Raw genomic sequence first — 26,550 nt, forward strand, 5'->3', positions numbered from 1 at the left:
TCATGGCAGAACTAAGTATTATCTAGACCAGTGGTCACCAACCTGTTGATCACAATCGACTGGTCGATCCTGGGGACTCTCCCAGTCGATCGCAATCTCCGGCCGCGGCAGACCCCGGAAGCGGTCAGCATGCCCCTGTGGCCCCGGGGGGTGGAGGCGTGTTTCTCCTTGCACTGCTCCTGCCTGCAAACACCTCCCCCACAGCTCCCATTGGCCAGGAATGGGGAACTGTGGCCAATGGGCGCTTTGGGGGTGGCACCAGCAGAGAGGGGCAGCACGCAGAGCCACGTGCCCCCCAACTTTCCCAAAGGGCTGCAGGGGCACGTTGGCCCCTTTCTGGAGCAACATGGGGCCAGGGCACACAGGGAGCCTGCCTTAGCCTTGCTGCGCCGCTGACCGGGAGATGCCCGAGATAAGTGCTGCCTGGTGGGAGACCACACCCCAACGCCCAGCCCTGAGCACCCTCCTGGAGCCAGCACTCCATACCCCTCCTGCACCCTGAACCCCCTCCTGCATTCCAAGCCCTGCCCCAATACATCCTCCTGCAGCCCAACCCCCTGCTCCAGCCCTGAGCCCCCCCCCGAGCCAGCACCCTGCACCCACTCCTGCACCCCAACACTCTGCCCCAGACCGGAGACCCCTCCTGCACCCAAACATCCTCCCAGAGCTTGCACCCCTCGCCCCCTCCTGCACCAGGCAAAGCCCAGAGCAACCTCCTACACTGCGAACCCCTCGGCCCCAGCCCAGAGCCTGCACGCCCTCCCAAAACCCTGCCCCAGCCTGCTGAAAGTGAGTGAGGGTGGGGGAGAGCGAGTGACGGGTGTGTGTGTGTGTGTGTGTGTGTGTGTATATAACGGGTGGGACTTTGGGGAAGGGATGGGGTAGATCCTGGGTTGCCCTTAAATTCAAAAACTGATCTTGGGTGTAAAAAGGTTGAAGACTACTGATCTAGACCATTCCTGACAGGCGTTTGTCTAACCTGCTCTTAAAAATCTCCAATGATGGAGCATCACTGCTTCTTATATACATCTTTGAAACCAAAACAGAAAGTACCTTATCTTTCACTTCCAATACCACTTAGCTAGTTTATTTTCTGAAGGAAAGAAGCAAAATATTTTTGAGTAGTTATGATGTGGTTTGGATGGCATGGAGTGAATGGGATGTGTGTTTGTAAAAAGCTATAAGACTGGAAAAGAAAGGAACCAAAAGAGAGAATGGAAAGTGAAAGAAAGAAGGGCCTAAAGAGATGAAAAAAATCTTTCCTTTTTTTGCCATTAGTGTTCTCAAACTAACATAGAAAAGATTTTAAAAAACATTACATGGTGCATGGGTATAAACTATGGGCCAGAAGCTTGGCTACTGTCATTTGGCTTCAGTGGAGCTATGTGTATTTTTATTAGAACGTGGGTACAGCTCCTGATCTGATCTACATTCAGAATCAAGAGAAGAAACAGAATTAAAACAGAAGTAAGTAAAGAGTAGAGGAGACAAAAGGGCTTGAAAACAAAAGTCTAGATTGAAGCTGTGAAGGGAAAATGAGAATGACAAGAGGAGGAGGAGGAAGAAATTTACATGACTGCTTTGAAAATCTCAGTTTAAGGGATTTAGGCACCAAACTCCCATTAAAATTCAATGAGAATTGGGCACCTAAGCCGGTTAAGTGCTTTGGAAAATCCCAGCCAGAGAGAAAGACTTGTAAAGTGCAGAGGAGGACAGCAGACAAGTAAGAAAGAAGCATGGTGGTGCCGCATAACTTCCTTTTGCTTCCGTTTTTGTTGTAACGGACACACTCCATTATTTCACAAAACTACTAACCTATTTTGGACTGTCAGGTAACTGCGAGGAAGACACAGCATCCCGGGAAAATAAAAATAAAAAACAAACTCACAGGGAAGGGCAAGTGAGGAGCATTCCCATGTCCAAAGCAGAATGTCCAATAGAAGATCACATTCCATAATTCTTCAAGCAGTACAGCAATACAGTACAATGAACAGTTGGTGCCATAACCACAATTATTGCCTCTAGAAGGTCGACCTTCTACAGCATCGCACCACCATTCTTACACTTCTTGTTCTATCAACAAGCCAAATTTATCACAGTACATATTCCAGATGCAACACAGCCTATGAATGAGGAATGGAATTCATATGCTGAACAACTGCATAATACAATTTACTTAATATGTATTTGTATGTGTGTAGACTACGGTGAGTATATCAGTATATTACAGAGATACTTCAGGTTATAGTTCGCCTTTCCGATCACAGTAGAGGAAGACAATCAGTGTAATTAGCAAGCCACAAACAATATTATATACTGATTTCAAGTGCGGTCATTTTTGGCATACATACGCATGTTTTTCCTAGTATAAATTTCTCAACTGTAAAAGTACAGTATATGTTTGTAGTCAATTCCAATTGGAATTATGTGTCTAATGGCATCTCACATTGCTTCTGCTACTCCATTGCTAAAATAGAGCACCACATGTAGTAACCAAGGTAACAAATAACAGCCAGTATATAAATAACATTAAATCAATGCTTATTTACTGTTTATTATTCACATCCCCCTCTGATTCTTTCTTCATAACAAACTCCTGTGTGTTAAGGAGAGAAATATGCAGCATTTAAAAACATAAAAAACTTAAAGCAGCAGATTTTAACTTTAGAAGCAACTACAGAAAATCCATCTCTCTTCCATCTTTATTCCCACATTGTCTCATATGTGGCCAAACACAGCTCTTTAGAAATGAACATGAAATAGAAGTTACATGAAATAAAAGGGATACATAAATTCCTGGTTTAAAAAAAAAAAGTCTCCATTCATAAAGTTCAAATCTCACTCTCTTGGGGATACCTGCTCATAAGTAATCCTACATGAATTCTCTCTCTTACAACAGTTTCCCATCACCTTGTCAAATCAACCCACACAGAAAGGATGGGTACTTTATTTTAACCTGACAATGTTAATAAGAATTTGACATTGAACAATTTAAAAATAAACTCATAAATTTCAGACAGAACATCTTTTAATTAGCATGCCTTACATTTAAGTCTCAAAGTTAAATTTTAAAAAATGTTTTAAGTGTCTGTTCAAGTAAGAGACAGTGGACAGATCCAAGCAGATACTGATCAAACATGTTCATGTTTCCCACTCTCCCAATTCCCCCTTGGTCACACTCCTGTTTATTACTTCACCTTCAAAAAAAAAAAAAAAAAAAAAAAAAAAAAGCAACAACTGCATGGAAGCCTCCCAACTGCTTCACTCTTTTCTGGGACTTGTAGAGAAGTATGTTGTGCCTTTCACTGCTCAATGGCCCCATATTGGGAAACGAAGGGCTCCCATCCCCCAGCCCTATACAGAAAACTGAAAAGGGAAAAAAATGGGTCTCCCTGCCCCCAGGTTTCAGTTGCCACCTGGGGTCTCGGTAGGGTTCCAGGGAGTGGAAGTGTCTCATCATCTTCAGGTTCCTATTGTTCCCTCAGCATTGTACAGAGTCTAGAGTTTGAAAAAAAGGGCTCACGAAGCTGCACCTCTGTTCCTGCTGCTTCCCACTCCATGCAGGGGCTAGGAAAAGAGGTCATCCCTTTGACCCGGAACACAGAAAAAGCAACAACCCTACTGTTGTATTACTAATGAATACCTTCCCACACATCTCAGAGAACAGAGTGTATGTAAGGTCCCACAAAGCAGTACATGAGAGTGATGTCATTATATGGGAGAGTACAAGACACTAAGCACAACAGGCCATCAAACAAAACAGTGAAATTGACTATGTATTAAGCACAGTCAAATGCCCAAAGTAAACAAAATGGAAAAGAAAGGATTTTCTTCTTTATTCTTTTTCTGTTATACTCATCTTACAGGTTACTTGGAATAAGTAAGTACAAGTTTTCAGACAAATGTTATTTTCAAGTTGACAGAGTCCCTTCAACTCATCCACTCTCTTTGGCTACCTTACCCCCTACATCATACACAGCCACACACAGAGCCAAAGCCCCACCACTAACAGCATATTATGTGAGAGAACGTAATTACACAGCATTCTGAAATTTCAAGATATTCCCTAGGAACCTTAACTATGGATGGGGGAAAAAACCCAGTTATAATCCCAGAATATTCAGGGTCTGCTAACAGGGAGATCATGGGATGAGTATGTTCATGGTGCTCCTCTAGTACCTATTTATTACAATGTGAAACTAAGCCACAAAGAGATAGAGAAGTGATGACCAGTATACTCAATGATCTGCCTGACCAATTGACCAAGAAAGTTCCAGCATCACTTCAACAGCAGGGGTACCTTGCTCTTAACATCCGAAATTCAGTGGCAAGGAAGTACCACCTGGTATTGAAAGCTCCTTTTCTCCACATTTCTGAAGTCAGGAAAGGAAGGAGCTCCCGATAATCCCACATCCTTCCATAGAAAATCACTAAGTCAGTGGTTTTGAAACCTTCTGAGCACTCTCATGTCTGATTTCAGTGGGAGTTGCTGGTATTCAGCCGTTCTGAATATCAGGCCATAAATGCTCAAAACATCACTCATGTTATGACTGATACATTAATAATGAGGCCTGCCAGAAGCTTGCTTAGAGTGCTTTTCATAGGACCACTATACTAACTATATCACAAACTATTAACATTTTAGTTAGATGGCTGCCAGTCATAGGCTCCAATTTGAATAGTAATTTTAAAAAGATAATTTTGAAATATATTCCATCATTAATACACAGGGTGAAGTTCTTCTTACCTTTCACATTTTCACATGGTTAGGCCCAGAAAATCAGAGCAGTCCTTTCTTAGCTGGACTACACTGTAGTATTATGTTGCCTTTTTAATTTTATCTATATTTGGAAGATGTTACTGCTTATAGTTAAATTAATCCTTTAGAACTAAGTGAGCGCTTGTGTCCACACTGCAGTGTTTTTACCTTATCAGCCTGGCGCATACAGCAGTAGAGAATTCCTCGCATACATTTTATGGCAGTATGTTCCAGTTCATGTGTCCTTCCCTTGTCATCATCAATGCGCCTGAGTGAGAGAGATAACCCATGAAACAAACTGCAAATTCATTAGGAAAAAAAAGTTAAAGGTAGTAGTGCTTTTGATAATTAAGTACTTAACCACATAGTTAAACACTATATTATAGCGACATCCATTAATGTTAATACATTTAGAGTTCTGTCCGTTTTTCCATGATACAATCCACATTTTTCAGTTTATGGTGTGCCTTAGCAACAAGAATTGTGGGCTATAAATTTGCCTGCAAATTTTTCAGTGTAGGATTTTTTTTCCTCTTTCAAAACAAAATAAAATGAAAAGGAAAAATTTTCCAGCTGTTTTACAAGAGCAAAATATATTCTTTTTGAACTCTTTGGGACACTTAAGTCCTGCAACTTTTCTTTTTAATTTTGCAAAAATGCTTATCATTGATATAATCAAAGTTAAATTTTTTGAACAGTTATAATAGTGCATTTTAATGGTTTGCCAACCAGTTGCTATTTATGTCAAAAAACCTCTCTCTTAACATGGCTATCCTATGAATTCAAATGGTTTAAACAATTAAATTCAATATATTACAAAAAATTATATAAATAAATTATTTTTTAAATAAAAATTGATTTAATATTTGTCTGCATCATCTCGACCACTTTGCTCATATATTGTATCTTTTCCCCTGCTCTCTGTCTAACATTTTAGGTTTTTCAGTCAAGGATAGTATTTTCCTATATTTTACAGAGCACCAATCACAATGTGGCTCTGATACAAATATGGAAAGCAGTGCAATCTGTAAGTATTTACATATTTGATGATTAATTACTAAACTTAGTTATCACCATCACTAATTTAACTGTGGCTAGTTTAAAGATTATTGCACTATATGCAACTGTGAGAGTATTGCCATGGGGAATGAGTCACAATAATAGCAGTGTATTGTTAGAGAAGTGAGTACTAGGCAGATGTGCTGTAATTCTGCTTGCCATCATGATAATCAATAAACACAGTGGTGTCTTTAAGACTCATGTCATGGACTGAAAACATATCACTGGGAAATTTTTTAAATAGTACCACTACATACACAGACAGATACATATACCAAAAGTGAAATACACATCTTCACTTAAAAAACTCAAGTGAGGAAAAGAAAAGCAAGCACACTCAAAAATAAGACCACAAAAATACAAACTGAGTAAATTTCCACTGTTTTAACTGTATAGTTTGCAACAGACATTTATTTAAAAACTAAGTATAACACAGTAAGTGGGTGAGTGAAGAGCGCTATTAAAGTTCTTAACTCAAGTTCCTTGATTTTTTTACTCCAATTTTTTTTGTTTCTTATTTTTCCAAAATGTTCTAAAGAAATGTAAGCAAACAACATTGTGGAGAGCCAAGGACAGTAACATCAATAGAAGAACTGTGCCATCTTCCCCACACTGCAACTCATTTCTGGCTTATAGCACCTATTTTGACCCAGCCCTGGGCCTCTTGAGAGCAAAGAATGCCCAAATCACACTAAACTGGTTGTGCAATTAAAGGACTGGAAAGAACTCTGTTCTCACAGAAGAAGTGTAATTGCACTAAGGGAACACAATTTACCACTAGTATTTTTGCCACCTCGCCTTCCTCCAAAGTACAATGGCTTCCTGAGGAAACTACAATGCAGTGGTCATCTTCCTGAAAACACCATCCTGGCCACCATGGATGTAGAAGCTCTTTACACCAATATTCCACACCAGGATGGACTACAAGCTGTCAGGAACAATATCCCTGATGTAGCCCTGGCACACCTAGCGGCTAAGCTTTGTGACTTTGTCCTCACCCACAACCATTTCAGATTTGGGGACAACCTATACCTTCAAGTCAGTGGCACTGCTATGGGTACCCGCATGGCCCCACAGTATACCAACATTTTTATGGCTGACTTAGAACAACGGCTCCTCAGCTCTCGTCCCCTAGCGCCCCTCCTCTACTTGTGCTACATGGATGATATCTTCATCATATGGACCCACGGGAAGGAGGCCCTTGAAGAATTCCACCTGGATTTCAACAATTTCCACCCCACCATCAACCTCAGCCTGGACTAGTCCACACAAGAGATCCACGTACTGGACACTACAGTGCAAATAAGCAATGGTCACATAACCACCACCCTATACCGGAAACCTACTGACCACTATACTTACCTACATGCCTCCAGCTTCCATCCAGGACACATCACACGATGCATTGTCTCTAACCAAGCCTTAAGATACAACCACATTTGCTCCAATCCCTCAGACAGAGACAAACACCTACAAGATCTCTATCAAGCATTCTTAAAACTACAATACCCACCTGGGGAAGTGAGGAAACAGATTGACACAGTGAGACGGGTACCCAGAAATCACCTACTACAGGACAGGCCCAACAAGGAAAACAACAGAACACCACTGGCCATCACATACAGCCCCCAGCTAAAACCTCTCCAGTGCACCATCAACGATCTACAACCTATCCTAGAAAATGATCCCCCACTCTCACAAGCCTTGGGAGGCAGGCCAATCCTCGCTTACAGACAGCCACCCACCGTGAAGCAAATACTCACCAGCAACTACACATCACACCACATAAACACTAATCCAGAACCAATCCCCGTAACAAACGCTGTTGCCTTCTCTGTCCCCATATCTACTATAGCGACACCATCATAGGACCCAAACACACCAGCCACACCATCAGAGGCTCATTCACTTGCACATCTACTAATGCGATATATGCCATCATGTGCGATCAATGCCCCTCTGCCATGTACATTGCCCAAACTGGACAGTCTCTACGTAAAAGGATAAATGGACAGAAATCAGACATCAGGAATGGTAACATACAAAAGCTAGTAGGAGAACACTTCAATTTCCCTGGACACTCAACGACAGATTTAAAAGTAGTCATCCTTCAACCAAAAAAACTTCAAAAACAGACTTCAAAGAGAAACTGCTGAGCTACAATTCATTTGCAAACTTAACACCATCGATTTGGGCTTGAATAGGGACTGGAAGTGGCTGGCTCACTACAAAAGCAATTTTCCCTCTCTTAGTATTGACACCTCCTCATCAATTATTGGGAGTGGACCACGTCCACCCTGACTGAATTGGCCATGTCAACACTGGTTCTCCACTTGTAAGGTAACTCCCTTCTCTTCATATGCCAATATATATTTATGCCTGTATCTGTAATTTTCACTCCATGCATCTGAAGAAGTGGGTTTTTTACCCATGAAAGCTTATGTGCAAATAATCTGTTAGTCTTTAACGTGCCACCGGATTCATCGTTGTTTTTGTGGATACAGGCTAACACGGCTACCCCTCTAATACAAAGTACAAAATAAATCCCATATATCATGCTGTATGTCTCCAGATATCAGGAAGCAGAGACTTTACATCACTCCAGCAAGATCTGTACCATCCCTTTTCTCACCAGCCTTTGTCTGTCTGTCAGCTACTGTAAACATGAGGTATTCAGCACTCCCCTCGCAATCCTTCCTTTCCAATATCTCTGTTTCTTCCATCTTCCAAACATTTCTGCTTCATCCACAAAGGGGAGGAATTAAAAGATTAAATGAAAAGGAAGACGTAACGAATTCCTTCAATACAAGTGGATAATAAGAGCAACAACCACGCTTTACAAATCCTGGCTCCCTTTTAATATTTTTATTGCTAGCCTTTCATAATATGTTTAAAGCATAAGAGTGAAATTAAACATAAAAAATTTTAAGGGCAGCCATTTCAGCTGCTAATTAAAATAAAATCCTAAGGTGATGCTACACTGGTCAAGAATATTTTTTATTTTCATTTGCAGCCACCATGAGAAATTCGGGAGTAGTCAAAAAAACAGGATATGCAAAGGTATGTCTGTAACATGAACGGTTATTAAAGGCAAAAAAGCAGTTTTGACGAGTCAAACGATTTTAAATCCATCTTTCAAGTAAAGCCACAGAGATATACAATTTTGACCAATAAGTAATATAGATTAAGGAAGGGTAAAATCTAACCCACATTTTTTATCCACATAATAGATCATCTGCACTTGAACAAAAATTCTCTGTATTATAATGAATTACAATTAGCTCTTCAACTAAAAATATAATTGAATTGTGCTGGCAAAAATTATTATCTCCTTACTGTGTGATGCTGACTGTTAGTAGGGACTAAATTTTTTCATTATTCTCATGTCATTCTTCCCTTCTCAAATACATTACAGTTGAACTCACACCATCTTGCTCAGCACTGTCTGTTAGAAAAAGAATGTGGAATACTAACCATGGAGAAGTAATGTTTTAAAAGAGTACCACATTAGCATGAATTGCAAGGAATTACCCATAAATAATTATGGGAGCAACATGGCTCCCATAATTCTGCAAATCATACTATAAATTAACTTCAGTTACAAGTGCTGCTCACTTTCCTAGGCTACTGTTCAAACAAGTTAGGGCTGGGAAGGAAGGGTATAAGGAACAGAAGACCTAAGATTTGGGTAAAATTTGGAAAGGAGTTCATTCAGGCATTGATTATAGCTAGGCCCCTACCAATTTCACTGCTGTGAAAAACGCAAGGTGGGCTGTGAAAAAGCCTTTCCCTGTGAAATCTGATGTCCCCTTGTTCCTAGGAGCACCCCAGCAAAGGGGGCTCCTAGCTCTGGCTGGGCTGGGGAAGGACAGGACTTGTGCATTCCCTGCATAGCCACTGTGGTTGGGTGGGGGGGGGGGAAGAGCAGACCCACCTTTGGGTGCCTCCCCCTGTTGCAGGATGCTCTGGGACTGTGCAGCAGCCCCAAAGGTTCCTGTAGTTGGAGGAGGCTTGTGGAGTTGGAGCCAATCTTCCCTGTGCTGCTGGGAGCGCCCCAGAAAAGGGGGCTCCTAGCTGCTAGTCCAGGCAGGGGAGAGACAGGACAGGACTTGCTCTTTCCCTGCAGGGCTGCTCTTGTGTATCTCTCCCAGCTGCAGATAGCTCTGCAACCCCTCCTCCCCTCTCTGTCCAGCTCTGAAGGCAGCACAGAAGTGAGGGTGGCAATCCCATGACCCCCCCTACACCAGGTTTGTGATCCCCCCGCCGGTTTACAACATCCTGAAATTTCAGATTAAAACATCTGAAAACATGAAATTAACCAATTTTCAGTTCCTATGGCCGTGAAATTGACCATAATGGATCATGAATTTAGTAGGGCCCTAATTATAGCCTCTTCCTACCGGATCCTGACACTTAATATTAAATATTCTGTATCAGATGAACACCTCCAAAAAATTCTAAGTCAAGGTGGAAGCCAACTTAACTTTCACTATTAAGTGGCAAGAGGTGGACAGGAAAGCCCAATAACTTCAACTGAAGACCTGCTTTACAGAAACTTTGGAAAACACTCTATTTAGAAACAATTGTGTTACTATTTATATTTTTTCCCTTACCTTTTTGTGTATTAATAGAGACATCTATATGAAGAGAAATTGAGATTTAGAAGGTGCATGCTATAACATTGCACTCCATAATGTTTTATGGAAATATGCTTATAAGTGTAAATATGATGTAACTGGACTATGCTTTATGCAAAGGGTCTCTTGTAAGGTATCATTACAAAGCTTATAATCTACTGAGTATGTTCAACATATTTGTATGTATGTATCATTCTTGTAACTGAAGCTAGAAATATAAAGTATAACTCTGAGGTACTACTGTAATTATGCAAAGTGTGGGCCACTGATGATGGTTTAGAATCTTGATGCCTCCCATTGATTAGGACAACTGGTTGTAAATTACTCTGTTTACTTGCAAGCCTTCCTGTGTTCCTGTAAGCCAGCCCAAGAAGAATGGTAGAATCCATCTTAAACCTGTTTTTTTCTATTTAGAAGGATGGGTGAGGATCCAGAGAGACAAAAGATTCCTGCCTTGTGCCAAAGCTATGAAAGGGGGTGGAAGAGAACAAAGGGGGGTCCCAGCCATGAGAAAGGCCCTGCTTTTCATTTAAGATGCCTGCTAGAACTAACAAGGACTGTACCAGGGGAAAGGATTGGGCCAAGACTAGGAAGGAGTCTAGTCTGTGAAAGAAGCTTATTGGAACATCTCTGAGGGTGAGATTTACCTGTAAACAGTTTCTAAATGGATTAGGCTTAGCCTTGAGTGTTTTCTTTTATTTTGCTTTGTAACTTACTTTGTTCTGTCTGTTATTACTTGAAACCACTTAAATCCTACTTTTTTACACTTAATAAAATCACTTTTGTGTATCAGTAAACCCAGAGGAAGTAACTAATACCTGTGGGAGCAAACAGCTGTGCATATCTCTCTATCAGTGTTATAGAGGGTGGACAATTTATGAGTTTACCTTGTATAAGCTTAATACAGAGTAAAAAGGATTTATTTGGGTTTGGATCCCATTGGGAGCTGGGTGTCTGGGTGCTGGACGCAGGTAACCTGCTGAGCAGTTTTTGGTTAAAGCATGCAGCTTTGGGGGCGTGGACCAAACCCAGGTCCGTGTTACAGCAGGCTAGCGTCTCTAGCTCAACAAGGCAGGGTTCTGGAGTCCCAAGCTGCCAGGGAAAACAGGCTCAGAGGTAATTCCAGCACATCAGGTGACAGTCCAAAGGAGGTCTCTATGACGGAACCCGTCACACCTGCATTTGCTAGTTTTTCCCTACCAACTCACAATATTTTGTGATTATTATTTATACTGTAGTAGTGGTCAAAAGCCTCAATCAGGAACACAGCCCAATTAGGAGATATATTAGAAGCAAAGAAATTGCTTAGAAACATGTTAAAGAACGAGAACTTGGTAAGAGCCTTCTCATGTAATCCATTTAGCTTGCAAGCAGAAAAAATTAATATCACTAGAATTAGAAACAATGAGTGTATCTTTTAAAAAAGGATCTCTAAGAATAATTTTATTCTTGAGTTTAAGTGTAGACACATACCAGTAGGTATGACCCAAATAGCAAGAGATGTTAAGAGTAACAAGAAGGGTTTCTTCAGGGACGTTGGCAACAAGAAGAAAGTCAAGGAAAGTGTCGGCCCCTTACTGAATGAAGGAGGCAACCTAGTGACAGAGGATGTGGAAAAAGCTAATGTACTCAATACTTTTTTTGCCTCTGTCTTCACGAACAAGGTCAGCTCCCAGACTGCTGCACTGGGCAGCACAGCATGGGGAGGAGGCGACCAGCCCTCTGTGGAGAAAAGTGGTTCGGGACTATTTAGAAAAGCTGGATGTGCACAAGTCCATGGAGCCGGATGCATTGCATCCAAGAGTGCTAAAGGAGTTGGCGGATGTGATTGCGGAGCCATTGTCCGTTATCTTTGAAAACTCATGGCGATCCGGGGAAGTCCCAGACTGGAAAAAGGCTAATGTAGTGCCCATCTTTAAAAAGGGAAGAAGGAGGATCCTGGGAACTACAGGCCAGTCAGCCTCACCTCAGTCCCTGGAAAAATCATGGAGCAGGTCCTCAAGGAATCAATTCTGCAGCACTTAGATGAGAGGAAAATGATCAGGAACAGTCAGCATAGATTCACCAAGGGCAAGTCACGCCTGACTAATCTAATTGCCTTCTATGACGAAATAACTGGTTCTGTGGATGAAGGGAAAGCTGTGGACATGTTGTTCCTTGACTTTAGCAAAGCTTTTGACACTGTTTCCCACACTATTCTTGTCAGCAAGTTAAAGAAGTATGGGCGGGATGAATGCACTATAAGGTGGGTAGAAAGTTGGCTAGATTGTCGGGCTCAACGGGTAGTGATCAATGGCTCCATGTCTAGTTGGCAGCCAGTATCAAGCGGAGTGCCCCAAGGGTCGGTCCTGGGGCCGGTTTTGTTCAATATCTTCATAAATGATCTGGAGGATGGTGTGGATTGCACCCTCAGCAAGTTTGCAGATGACACTAAACTGGGAGGAGTGGTAGATACGCTGGAGGGTAGGAATAGGATACAGAGGGCCCTAGACAAATTTGAGGATTGGGTCAAAAGAAATCTGATGAGGTTCAACAAGGACAAGTGCAGAGTCCTGCACTTAGGACGGAAGAATCCAATACACCACTACAGACTAGGGACCGAATGGCTAGGCAGCAGTTCTGCAGAAAAGGACCTAGGGGTTACAGTGGACGAGAAGCTGGATATGAGTCAACAGTGTGCCCTTGCTGCCAAGAAGGCCAATGGCATTTTGGGATATATAAGTAGGGGCACTGCCAGCAGATCGAGGGATGTGATCGTTCCTCTCTATTCGACATTGGTGAGGCCTCATCTGGAGCACTGTGTCCAGTTTTGGGCCCCACACTACAAGAAGGATGTGGAAAAATTGGAGAGAGTCCAGCGGAGGGCAATAAAAATTGATTAGGGGACTGGAACACATGACTTATGAGGAGAGGCTGAAGGAACTGGAATTGTTTAGTCTACAGAAGAGAAGAATGAGGGGGGATTTGATAGCTGCTTTCAACTACCTGAAAGGGGGTTCCAAAGAGGATGGATCTAGACTACTCTCAGTGATAGCAGATGACAGGACAAGGAGTAATGGTCTCAAGTTGCAGTGGGGGAGATTTAGGTTGGATATTAGGAAAAACTTTTTCACTAGGACGGTGGTGAAACACTGGAATGGGTTACCTAGGGAGGTGGTGGAATCTCCTTCCTTAGAAGTTTTTAAGGTCAGGCTTGACAAAGCCCTGGCAGGGATGATTTAATTGGGGGTCAGTCCTGCTTTGAGCAGGGGGTTGGACTAGATGACCTCCTGAGGTCCCTTCCAACCCTGATATTCTATGATTCTATGAGGACAGGAACCATACTTTCCCAACTAAAGTCAAAAGGAATGACACAGCAAAAAATTTAGGGGAAAAAAGTTACTGCCATCAATGTGTTGTGAAGACACTTTATATAGGTTAGTGAAACAGGGAGCTCACAAGATATTCTTGATGTTCCTGGTAAGTGAAATTTAAAAAGCTGTTTATATAATGTTATGGGAGCGAAAAAAAGTGTTAAAATTTTTAATTATTATGATTGTCACAGGTTTTTGGGCTATACTCCCAACAGAAATTTAGAAATGAAGCTATACTTATAAAAGTTAGGGAACTGGAATTTTACAAAGCTATTCAGCCCGAAACCTCATTTCAAAAAGTCAGGTCAAAGGAGCGACAAATAAAAAGATACATAAAAAGTAGATATTTCTGTATAGCTTGTTTGTTTATTTTTGATTGAGTCTGCATGAGCTGATAGTTTGAAACAGATAAAAATTCATCCACCAGGAGACTTGTTGAGGCCTCCAGAACTCATATAATTTAGGTTTAATTCCTGTATGGAAATCTAGATCTCAGTGGCAAGAGGCATGGGCTTTAAAATCAACAGCATAGATTTTAAGTGGTTAGGACCTTTCTATGACAGTGTTCAAAAACTCAAAATTATAGTGGTAAATGAGGAAAGAAGTGGACCAAATGAAGACAAAAAGTTATAAACAGCTTTTAAATAGCATATTTGATACTCAATACAAATCTTAAAGTTTAGCTACAAAATACATACATTCCTGACAGAAGATTTAAAACTTTACAACGGCTTGCCTAAATGGGGAATTCATAGGGAAGATAGTGCAAAACAGCTAGGCTGTGCATTTAAAGCACAATACCTATCTCACACTTCCAAAGTCAATTACTCTGAATTATATAAAGGCATTCAGTGTGGAATAATAGTGTTCACCCGGGGAGTTAATGCTGAATAGTTATTCAGGGACAGCTATTCCACACTAGCTATTCTGGGCTTTTTGCCCATCTAGACAAGTCCTAAGGGAATGATAATGTACTTGGAAGTACAGCCATAGGTAGAATCAAACTGGATAGATCTCTGCTTCCCCTGTTCTCAACTTCACTTTATAAATTCAATTTACTCTTAAGCCTCTGTTATCAGTTAAAGACAGGAAGATCTGCATGCCACCACAGTGAATACTTTTAGAGGTAAAATTACAACTGATTACAGAAAATTAAAGTTCCAGATATGGTTTGCCTTAATCTTGGTCACCAGATATCCTTGCAAAAACCTGAAATCAAAGGTCTCTTGGTGTCTGGAGGTGTAATTTGCAAACCCGCAACATCCTCCTACATCGGTTGGCAATATTCTCTGTACAGATATTTTGCCTTTGGCCTAACAACAGATTTACCTATATGGGAAAATACCTAATTAGACTACCTTTTCCATTTTTGGGACTTTACCATCTGAACATATTTTAAGTGCCTTAATTCCCAATTAAAACTTCTAGTTTTAAGTACTTATCTTTTCAAAAGTTTAATGTAAGTTTCAAAACCATCTAAAACAAAGCATAACATCTCCAGTTTTGACCTATTCTACCAACTACTCAGCAACAACAAAAACTCAATTTTCTACCTTTTCCACTCATGGAGTACATATGGACTCTGGATGGAAGCAGGTTGTACCCTTGATAACAGTGATTAATGAAACCAGAGACCCATCTGGATAGTCTTTAAGCCAATATCACAAAGCTTTTGGATCTTTCTGTAGATGAAAGGAAGAGTTTAGGGGATTTCCTAAAGTCCTTAGTCCTGTCCAAGTAGAATGCTTGTGTCCTTCTAACATCTAGCATATGCAGAATCATCTCCCTGTTGTCACAATGTGGTTTTGGGGAAAAAAAACAGGGAGATGGATCTGTTGATTCATATGGAAAGTGCAGAGAAAGTAGGGACAAACTTGGGATATGACTTTAGAATTACTTTATCTTTAAAAAAGGCCGTTAATGGTGGGTGAGCCATCAGGGCTGCTATTTCTCCTATGCGCCTAGCCGAGGTGATGGCAGTTAGAAATGCTGTCACCATGGACGGGTGTAAGAGAGAGCAAGTTGCCATGGACTCAAAGGGAGGTCTAGTCAAAGCCCTGAGAACTAGGTTAAGGTCCCAGGCTGGAGCAGGTGGTGTCACATGTGGGAAGAGATTCCAAATGCCCTTAAGGAATCTGCACGTCAGCAGGTGAGCAAACACCAAAGTACCTCTCTATCTGCTAGTGGAAAACAGTTTTCACCAGGAAATGTACCTTAGGGGAGCTGAGTGAGTTTTGACCTCTTGAGGTCTAAAATGTCGTGCAAAATCAGAGGGAGGAAAGATGAGGTTGGGTCTATGTGTTTAGAATGACAACAAACTTCAAATTGTTTCAATTTTGTAGGTAAGTATGTCGAGTGGTCAACTTTTGGGTGTGTAGCAACACATCTTTCAGCTCGTCAGAGCATTCTGCTTCTAAGCCTTGGAACTAAGAAGGAGCCAAGCCTGGAGGTGGAGGACCAGGACCCGCAGGTTGGGGGAAAGGATCAGCCCATTGTATTGAGAGAGCAGGTGAGGAATGCGCCGAAGAGGAACAGGAGGGCATATTGCCATCTGTGTCAGGTAAGGAAGCCACGCTGTCATGGCCAGGAGGGGCAATCAGAATAACACTAGCTTTGTCTCTTTGAATTTTCAACAGGACCTTGGATAGAAGAGGAAACTGGGAAAAGGCATACAAGAGGGCCCCATCCCATGGGAGGATGAGGGCGTCTTCCAGTGAATGTTTCCCCAGGCCGGCCCTGGAGCAGTAACAAGGACACTTCTTGTTCCGCTAAGTAGCAAACAGATTCGTAGTTAGGGTTCCCCAAAAGGCGAATATATCTTGAAGCCCTTTGAGTTCAATACCCACTCATTGGGAGTGCCACAGGCGCACAAACAGATTGTCGGCTGTCACGTTCTGTATCCCTGGTAGATAGAAGGCTGAGATGAGCACATTGTGATGGATGCACCAATTCCAAAGTTTGAGTGCTTCCTTGCAAAGGGAGGGAGATCTGGCACGCCCTTGGCAATTTATGTACAACATACAAGTCATATTAAGTGCATCATGACTTTTGTGTGGGTGTTCTTGATGAAAGGCAGAAAGTCTGAACAGGCATTCCTGACAGCCCTTAGCTCCAAAAGAGTGATATGGAAGGTCATTTCTGCGGAAGGACATTTGCCCTGACCCTTGTGGTTGTGTAGGTGAGCTCCCCAGCCTATTAGGGAGGCATCTGTCCCAGGGTGGTGAGTCTGCATAGTGGGAGGAATGCTCTCGCTTGTACCGCATCAAGGTTGGTGCTGAAGAACTCCAGTCACTATACCGGGGTTACTGTGCAGCTACAATAAAGACAACCTTGGAGAATACCCTGGGTGGAGCACAGTCTGTACTGATAATGGTCCTGTCCCAAACGTAAATCATAGGAAATCTCCTGTGCGATGGTTGTATTGAGATATGGAAGTAGACATCTTGTAGGCTGACAGCTGGAAATCAATCTCCTTGCTCTATAGCTGGAATAACAGCTGCTAGTGTGACCATCTTTAACATCTGCGCCTTCCAGTATTTGTTTAATGCCCTTAGATCTAGAATGGGCTCCAACCTCCCTTCACCTTGAGGATCAGGAAATAATGAGAGTAAAACCCCTTGCTCCTGAGTTGCACTTGGACTGGTTCAGTGGCCCCTAAGCATAACAAATTATATATTTCCTGATGAACTAGGTTCTCATGAGAAGCATCCCTGAAGCAGGACAGGGAAGGAGGGTTGGAATGGGGGAGGGACATTAATTGAATGGCGTAACTCTTCAAAATGATCTCTAGGACACATCTGTCAGAGGTGATATTCTCCCAACTACTCTGAAGTAGGGCCAGGTGAATTCTGAAGGGGCATGACAGGTGTGTAGGTGGCGGCTGATGCTGCAAGGTATAATTGTTCAGGCCCTCGACCAACCTGTCAAAAGTGCTTAGAAGAGGCAGTTTGAGAGGTCGCAGACTGGGGTGCAGACTGCTTCCGCTTTTGAGCCCTCGTCCTCTTACACCGTGGCTTGTAACAGCACTAAGATGGTGGGTATTGAGGAGATTGCGACCTGTGCTGTGGCTGAAGGTATATCTTCTCTTCTGTTCCGCAGTGTAGATTCCTAGGGAGTGTAATGTGGTCTGGGAATCCTTCAGGATGTGGAGAGAAGACTCTGTCTTCTCCGCGAAGAATTTGAGCCCTTCAAACTGGAAGCCTTCTGCAGCTCTTTGGGCAATCCAGAAAGGTGTAGCCAAGAAGCCCGCCTCGGTACCACTGTCATGGAGACTGGGTGGGCAGCTGTCTCAGCTACATCCAGTGCTGTCTCTAGCACCAGTCTGGCTATTAACTAACCCTCTCTAAGAATGGTCTGAAACTGTTTTTTTTGTATCTCCAGTAAATGTTCTAGAAATGCACTGAGTTTCCCATAATTAATAAAATTGTATTTGACCATGACAGTTTGGTAATTCGTGACTCTAAATGGTAATGTCGATGACAAATACGGCATCTTGTCAAGCCCGATTGTATGGGGTCAACTTGGCATTATGTTGCGTGCTTCGTGCATTCACTATGATGGAGTTGGGCTGCGGACATTGAAACAAAGTCTGCCTCTTTGGGACAGATGTAGTAATTTTTTTAAATTATTTTTATTTTTGGCTCTGATGCTGGTTGGTGCGATGGAGGCTGGTGTCTGTCAGACGACTTTGGTAGGATCTAGAATCACCTCATTAATTGGGAGAGCAATTCTGGATGAGGAGGAGGTGTGAAGAATATCCACCAACTTGTGATGTGTATCTGCCACTTCCTGTAGGCGAATCTGCAGCTCATATGCCATCCACTTGGTAAAATACAGAAAATTCTTAAAATCATCCCCAAGTGATGGGAGGGGATGCAGTACAGCCTCATCAAGTGGAAATCAGGAGAAGCGTGCTGGAGGGGTAGCTTCCCCTTGGAGTCCTTCTTCCTGTTCTGAGAAAGCTTCCTCCTCCCCTGGCTGAGGGGGTATACCCCAGGGGGCCCGTACCACAATTTGTGGAATTGGAGAGGACCCTTGTATTGTGACGGTGGGCCACAATGAGGGGCCAGAAATGACCTCCTCCTGGCCACTGTCTGACTCGTCACTGGGTAAGGGCAGCGCCGACTGGGGTATTGGTGATACATGGCCCGGTGCCAAGAGCGATCCCAGGTGCCGGGATGTGCTCAGTACCTGGACCCTGGTACCAAGTAATGGGAATTGCAGTTCTTCCCCAACCATCAGGTCTCCAGGGTACCAGAGACCATGTGGTACCCTGGCGTCACTCGGTACCACGGAGGAGCGTCCATGGTACTTTGTCGGTAATGATGGTTCAGAAGATGCAGAGCACTCCTCAGATGAGAGTTTTGTTGTGCCTGGTAGAGAAAGTTTTGTCGGTGCCACTCTTTTAGAGATGGTACAGTCATGGTCTTTCCCTGGATACCAGGGCCACAGATCTCCAGGGTACCAGAGCTCATGTGGTACCATGGGCTCACTTGGAACTGCAGAGGAGTGTCTGTGGTATGTTGTCAGTACCGATGGTTGGGAAGGTGCGGGGCACTCCAAAGATGGAGTTTTGTCACACCTGATACCAAAGGGTTTCTTTGTGCCGCTCTTTTAGAGACGGTATGGTAATTGTCTGTCTCCTTAGTGGGCGGTACCATTGCCTCAAAGCCTGACTGCAGAGCCCCTGGCTTCTCCAGGTGGTGCAGCCGGTGCCACAGAGCAGAGCTCATAGCGGAGGCCCCCATCTGGGTACCCTGCTTCAGAGCTGCTGGTACCGAGGTGGACGCACTGGGGAGCCCCTCTGGCTGGCCAACTACTTGGAGCCCTTTTTATAAGCCTTTACAGGGGGAGTCTGCTGGTTTTGTCCACGACTTTACTCCCTTTGAAGTTAAAGGCTCCATGGATGATCCGGGGTCAGCACCAGAGTTCCCTGGAGACTGAAGTGCCTTCTCCATAAGGAGGAGTTTTAACTTCAGCTCTCAGTTCCTGCAGACTGCCGTTTTAGTGTGGCAGGTCAAGCGGCACTGTGAGGCTCTCCCAGGCACTGTGAGAGTGTTGGCCATTACAGGAATTGACTACTTGCAGGAGATGCACCTCTTGGAGCAGGGAGAGCCAGGCATGCCCCTGGGCGGGGAGCTATCATCCTCTAGCAGTGAGGAATGCAGAAAAAACATCTTCTTTACTACTATTCTTTTCCTTTTTTTTTTTAAACTGAAAAAAAATTAAAGTATACTAAACGCCCAGTGGGGGTGGGGGGAGCGAAGAGGGGAATGCCCCCAGATAGGGCAGGAAACTAAATTTCTTTTACTTTCTTTCTTTCTTTTTTTTTTTTAAATCCCAAAGGAGCACGGTGGATTTGATTTAAATCAAATAGATTTAAATCACTAATCAGGAAGACTCGATTTAATCATGGATTTCTACATAAAAGTGCATTCTTGTTGGCTGTTATAACCTTAATACATACTCTTCACAACTCAGAGATAGATGTAGCTTTCATTTTTAGAAGGTACACACTATACATTTTTAAACAGTGATTTATTTTGAAAACTTTTCAGATTAGTTTTACAGCTATATCAGAAAATGAATGATTGGTTATTTCATTTACCAAAGGTAATTGAGGCAGATATTAATGAAGTCACTGGGAGGTGAACTATCTCCAATTCAACAAGTTAATCATTAATATTTGGAGGATTCTCTTGCTATGCTGTATTAGGAGGAGAACATCACCAGACAAACATTTAAATTGTTTTATTTAACTAAAACAACAACGTTATGTAGTCTGAATTTTTTTCTTCAACAGTAAACATATAATATTTTAACAAAACAAGCACATGAATTGTTGAATTTAGTTAAACATTCAATTTTTTTAAAATCAGGGTTTTTTTGTTAAAATTGTTTTTAACTAAAATAGTTAAATGAAATATTTAAAAAAAAAACCACAAAAATTTAATAGACTATATCAGCCAGGTCAACATGAGAAACTTAAAATATTGGCTTCTGCAGCTAACTTAGTTGTCTTCACCTTCATTTTCCTGTTTGTTCATAATCTGGAAAAGAAAAAACAAGCTTTCCTGCTTTTTCAGGTACCAAACAATTTCTCAGTTTGGAATGAATTAGTCCAAAGGAAGAAAATATTCTCTTTCTACACAGGCAGAAGAAGCTACTGCTGTTAAAAGGGGGATTATCACTTCAACAGTCTCTGAATCCAAGTGCTTTAGTGACTTCCACCAGTTCACTGGTGTGACTTTTTTTAAAACATCATCATCAAACATATTTCTTGAATGGTTCACCCTTAGCTCTGAAGTTTATTATAGTTTGCATTATGGAGGGATGATTGCTGGATACATTTTATGTATTTTATCAAAAAAATCTGATTTAAATAAAAAAAATCTGTTTTTTTTTAAATCATTGATTTTTAGCCACCCTGCAAAGAAGTAAAAAAAAAAAAAAAAAAAAAAAGGAAACACTAACTATTAAGGAGAACAAAAAACCAAAAACTACTACTTATGCTAATGACACAGATAAAGAAGGGATGACTGCTCGCTCTGTTCAAGGCCAAAGGCAGTTGAGAAGGAAGTGAGCGGGGTTCACCAGCGCAGTGCTAGATAGCTTCAAGGCAGACCACCACAGTAGAGGGGGGTGGAGAAGAGCACAGGCGCAGGCTCAACGGACACTGCTACCAAAAATTTGATTAGACGCGCAGGGGCGCACATACACCTACAGTGGAGCACCTATAGGGACACCACTCAAAGAATGAGGTTTTTATTCTCTCTTATCTTTAATCAAAACTAAGTTTCAATTATTGGGTTACATTCTGCCTCTAGTTACAAATATACAACAACAGGCACACAGTGGCGGTGCACAGGTGTAACTGAAGGCAAAAATTTGACCTGCAAAATGTATCAGTGCTGATGCCTGAGAATGAAAGAACTCAGTTTATCTTCCAGGTACTGTAGCATTGTTCACTACCATAACAATTTTTGACAACATGCCTTAATCATACTGCCTCAGAACATCGGTGACAGTGAAAATTTAGAAGAGGCACTTATGTGAAGACAAAACATCTCAAAAGGTTATGCTAAAAACAAACAAAAAAATCAGTTTTCTAACTTATGAAAGTCAAGTGACACTGTTATTAAAGTGGCAATATGCACATTTATTCCATGCTTCTTATACAGTTTTCATTTCCAGAGGTTTACAAAACTATTTTTGATACACGATGTCTCTCACTTAGATGCTTCTATGGTATGCAACACCATAAAATCCAAACATGGGATAATTATTAACCATCTTTACCATCAGAAGAAAAGCAATTTACCTGTATGCAACTGCTAAGGCCCAAGCACATGCAGCACAGTAAAGACTGTCTTGCACCTTTGCCTTCTGGTTGTCACCAAACGTTTTTGTGGGAAAGAGACCAGTAGTTGGACTTTGATAAAGCAACACCGTTGACTTGACTGCAAAGAAAAACAAATCTTTTTAAGATTTCAATTTCCTCCAAGCCTAAATTAAGCTTAAAGGGCGGGCGGGGGGGGGGGGGGGGGGGTTAGGAATAAATTGCAGACAACCTATAAGAGAACTACACAATGGAAATAAAAACAAGAGAAAAAAAAAATAAACCAGAGACCCAAAAACAAGGTAATTTCCCTCCTACACATACATACCATTGCTTTTATCAATCTCTCCTACACTAATATTTCTTCAAAATCAGTATTCAAAGCATCTTCTATGATTAAAAATTAGTTTATAGCTATATCACAGCCTATCTACATTAGAACCAACTCAATGCAAACCACTCCAATAGTCTGAATTTGCTTGCATGGGCACTGCATTTTTTAAAATTTAATTTAAATAAAAGTCTACAGTATTTTGATTTGTCCCCAAAAGATTTCAAGGACAGACAGGGTTTAAAAAATCCTCTTTGCCCAACGGAAACAATTCTGGATTATACAGGCATTTTTCTTTTATACACACTGATCACTGTGCACTAAGGCTATGTCTACACTTGCTATTTAAAGCGCAAAATGTCCCTTTTTTGCGCTAAAACTGTGGGAGTATCTACACTTGTTAATGACTTTTTGCGGTGAACTCAGAAGTTCACCGCAAAGAGAAAACCACCTTCACGAGAGGCATACAGTTCTTTCCACTGTTCTTTTTGTGCTGTTCTGAAAGTGAAGACATGTTCCACCTGTGCAAACACCTTTTGGTCTCTGGAGGATATCCCACAATTCCAAAAGCGACCCTCTGGCCAGTATCTCCACTGCTCTGACGCCAGGTAAAAGGATGTCCGCCCCTCCCACTGTAAGCCCCGGGAAGTTTGAAACTCCCTTTTCCTTTGCTTGTAGATGTGGTGGGAAAAGCAGCCAGACAGCAGGGGGTTTTAAAAAATGCCTTGAAAGAAACAAGGAAGTAATAGGGCTGATGGGATATGAAGCAGTGCATCATGGGGCACTGAGCAGGGACCCAGAATGCCTTCTGTTCACCCCCCGCTTCCCACAAGACCTATCGAGAGAGCTGCACTGTGGGATAGCTGCCCTACAGCGCAGCTCTCATCGACGATGGAAGTGCTGCTAGTGTAAACACTCTGACGCCTAAGGAACAGCTATCACACTGTGCAACTGGCCATAGGGTACTTTGGGAAGGGTTTGCAATGCCTCATGGGGCAGGCACAGCATCACGTGATGCAGGTTTCCCAATCCCATTGTTCCACCGGAATCCTACTACATTGCCAGCTCCTTTTCAACTGAAGAGTGTGTATGTATGGGGGGAGACATGGGAGAAGAGTGTATTTTCCCAGACGTCCGACTTTTTGGTTCTTAAATCGCCATCTGGGAAGAATTTTTAAATATATAAAAATGTCCAGGATTTTGCCATTATTATTTTTCCCCAAAGAAGAGTTGATCATTCAAGAAAGAGAGTGAATGTTGATCATTCGAGAGAGTGCCCGCTTTTTCCCTCTAGCTCCCAGAGCTTGTGCCGCGAAACAGGTGTTTTGCGCGGCGGGGAGGGAGGGGGGAGAAGGGAGAATGCGATGCGCTCAGGGGAGGGGGCGGGGACTTTGGGGAAGGGGTTGGAATGGGGGTGGGGAGGGTAGAGTTGGGGAAGGGGCGGGGGGCGTGAGCAAATCCCCCCCCTCCATGGAGTGTCCTCTTTTTTGAATGTTCAAATATGGTAACCCTAGTAAATGGGTGGGGGGAGAGTGTGTTTTGGGGGCCAGAGAGTGTGTCAGCATGCTGTCTCGTAAATTGATACAGCGGCAGGAAGCAACCAGTCCTGAGGCAGGGGGAGGGGGAAACCCCAACATCAGCCCCCGTCTTCCTCCCTGAGCTCTCTCTCTCTCTCACACCCCTACCTCTGTGTTCAACAGCATGAGCATTCCACATTAATGGTTTGCTTTGTGTCCTGGAGCAGATCAGCACAGCACACAAGGGCTGTCAGAAACGGTGCTCTGAAAGGGAAGGAGCGCATGTCTCCAGGGCAGCAGAGTTCAAAACCATGAGCAGAGCAGTCACATGAGGCATTATGGGACAGCTCCGGAGGCCAATTACAGCGCAGAAACCAATGAAGTGTCTACACTGGCAAAAGAGTGCTGGAGCCTCTGTGCAAATAGCCTTACAACTCTTGGCGAAGTGGTTTTTTGCAGCGTTGCAACTGAGGAGTTTCTGCACAAAGTGGTTTTGCAGTGTGTACACGTCTGCACTTTTAGCGCAAAAAGCTGCTTTTCTGTGCAGAAACTTGTCAGTGTAGACAAGCCCTAACAGTGCTCAGTAATTACCATCCAAGAAGGAGCCCAGAAATCAGCTACAGCAACACATTTTAGTAAGTAAAAGGAAAATTTCTACATCTCACAGATTTAAGTGTGAAGTGTAAAACTTCAGCTTCATACAAAAAAACCTACCAACATTTGAAGCTACAAAAGTCACAAAATAAAAAGTGTTTCATTTAGGGCTGTTAAGCGATTAACAAAATTAATTGCGCTGTTAAACAATAATAGAATACCATTTATTTAAATATTTTTGGCTGTTTTCTACAGTTTCAAATATATTGATTTCAATTACAGCACACAATATGAAGTGTACAGGGATCACTTTATTTTTATGACAAATATTTGCACTGTAAAAACAAAATACTATTTTTCAATTTACCCAATACAAGTACTGTAGTGCAATCTCTTTATCATGAAAGTTGAACTTACAAATATAGAATTATGTGCAAAAAAACCCTGCATTCAAAAATAAAGCAATGTAAAACTTTAAAACGTGCAAATCCACTCAGTCCTACTTCTTGTTCAGCCAATCATTCAGACAAACAAGTTTGTTTAAATTTGCAGGAGATAAAGCTGTCTGCTTCTTGTTTACAATGTCACCTGAAAATGAGAACAGGCGTTCGCATGGCACTGTTGTAGCCGGTATCGCAAGATATTTACGTGCCAGATGCGCTAAAGATTCATATGTCCCTTAATGCTTCAACCACCATTTCAGAGGACATACATCCATGCCGATGATGGTTCTGCTCAATAACAATCCAAAGCAGTGCAGACTGACACACGTTCATTTTCATCATCTGAGTCAAATGCCACCAGCAGAAGGTTGATTTTCTTTTAGGTGGTTCAGGTTCTGTAGTTTCGGCATCAGAGTGTTGCTCATTTAAGACTTCTGAAAGCATGCTCCACACCTCATCCCTCTCAGATTTTGGAAGGCACCTCAGATTCTTAAATCTTGGATCAAGTGCTGTAGCTATCTTTAGAAATCTCACATTGGTACCTTCTTTGCATTTGTGAAATCTGCAGTGAAAGTGGTCTTAAAATTAACATGTGCTGGGTCATCATCTGAGACTCCTATAACATGAAATATACGGCAGAACGTGGGTGAACTAGAGCAGGAGACATACAATTCTCCCCCATTGAGTTCAGTCACAAATTTAGTTAACGCATTTTTTTTAATGAGTGCCATCAGCATGGAAGCATATCCTCTGGCATGGTGGCCAAAGCATCAAGGAGTATATGAATGTTTACCGTATCTGGCACGTAAGTACCTTGCAATACCGGCTACAAAAGTGCCATGCGAACGCCTGTTCTCACTTTCTGGTGACATTGTAAATAAGAAGCGGGCAGCATTATCGCCTGTAAATATAAACAAACTTGTTTTTAGCTGAACAAGAAGTAGGACTCAGTGGTTTTGTAGGCTCTGAAGTTGTACATTGTTTTGTTTTTGAGTGCAGTTACGTAACAAAACAAAAATCTACATTTGTAAGTTGCACTTTCACGATAAAGAGATTGCACTATAGTTAGGATTGCCAACCCTCCTGGTTTCACTGGGAGTCTCCTGGAATCAGGCCCCATCTCCCGGAGGCTACTGAAGTCAAACTGGGAGATTTTAGGTGCTAAAAGTCTAGTGGCGCAGCAGCTAAGGTAGGCTCCCTGCCGGCCCCAGACCCATGCCACTCCCATAAGCAGCTGGCTCGTCCCCACGGCCGGGGGAGTGTCTCCGCACACTGCCCCCGCCACAAGTGCCAACTCCACAGCTCCCATTGGCCAGGATAGCTCAGCGGTTTGAGCATTGGCCTGCTAAACCCAGGGTTGTGAGTCTAATCCTTGAGGGGGCCGTTTAGGGATTGGTCCTGCTTTGAGAAGGAGGTTGGACTAGATGACCTCCTGAGGTCCCTTCCAATCCTGATATTCTATGACAAATCATTTTGCTAGCATCAATATAGCTCATTCTAGAATTGATTAAATTCAATA

General features: G+C 42.4%; 1 protein-coding gene across 4 annotated transcripts in view; it reads right to left on the minus strand.

Moving 5' to 3' along the window:
- PHKB (phosphorylase kinase regulatory subunit beta) overlaps window positions 1-26,550 on the minus strand; it is a 226,731-nt gene that overhangs the window by 169,705 nt on the left and 30,476 nt on the right. For all 4 annotated transcript variants that reach the window (XM_074968662.1, XM_074968660.1, XM_074968661.1 and 1 more), the window contains 2 exons: window positions 22,129-22,267; window positions 4,928-5,027 (listed from right to left, as the gene is read on the minus strand). In XM_074968662.1, the coding sequence (XP_074824763.1) occupies window positions 4,928-5,027; window positions 22,129-22,267 (239 nt within the window). The remainder of the gene's footprint in view (window positions 1-4,927; window positions 5,028-22,128; window positions 22,268-26,550) is intronic.

Source organism: Natator depressus, chromosome 12 (genome assembly GCF_965152275.1).
Source record: "Natator depressus isolate rNatDep1 chromosome 12, rNatDep2.hap1, whole genome shotgun sequence".
Lineage (NCBI taxonomy): Eukaryota > Metazoa > Chordata > Testudines > Cheloniidae > Natator > Natator depressus.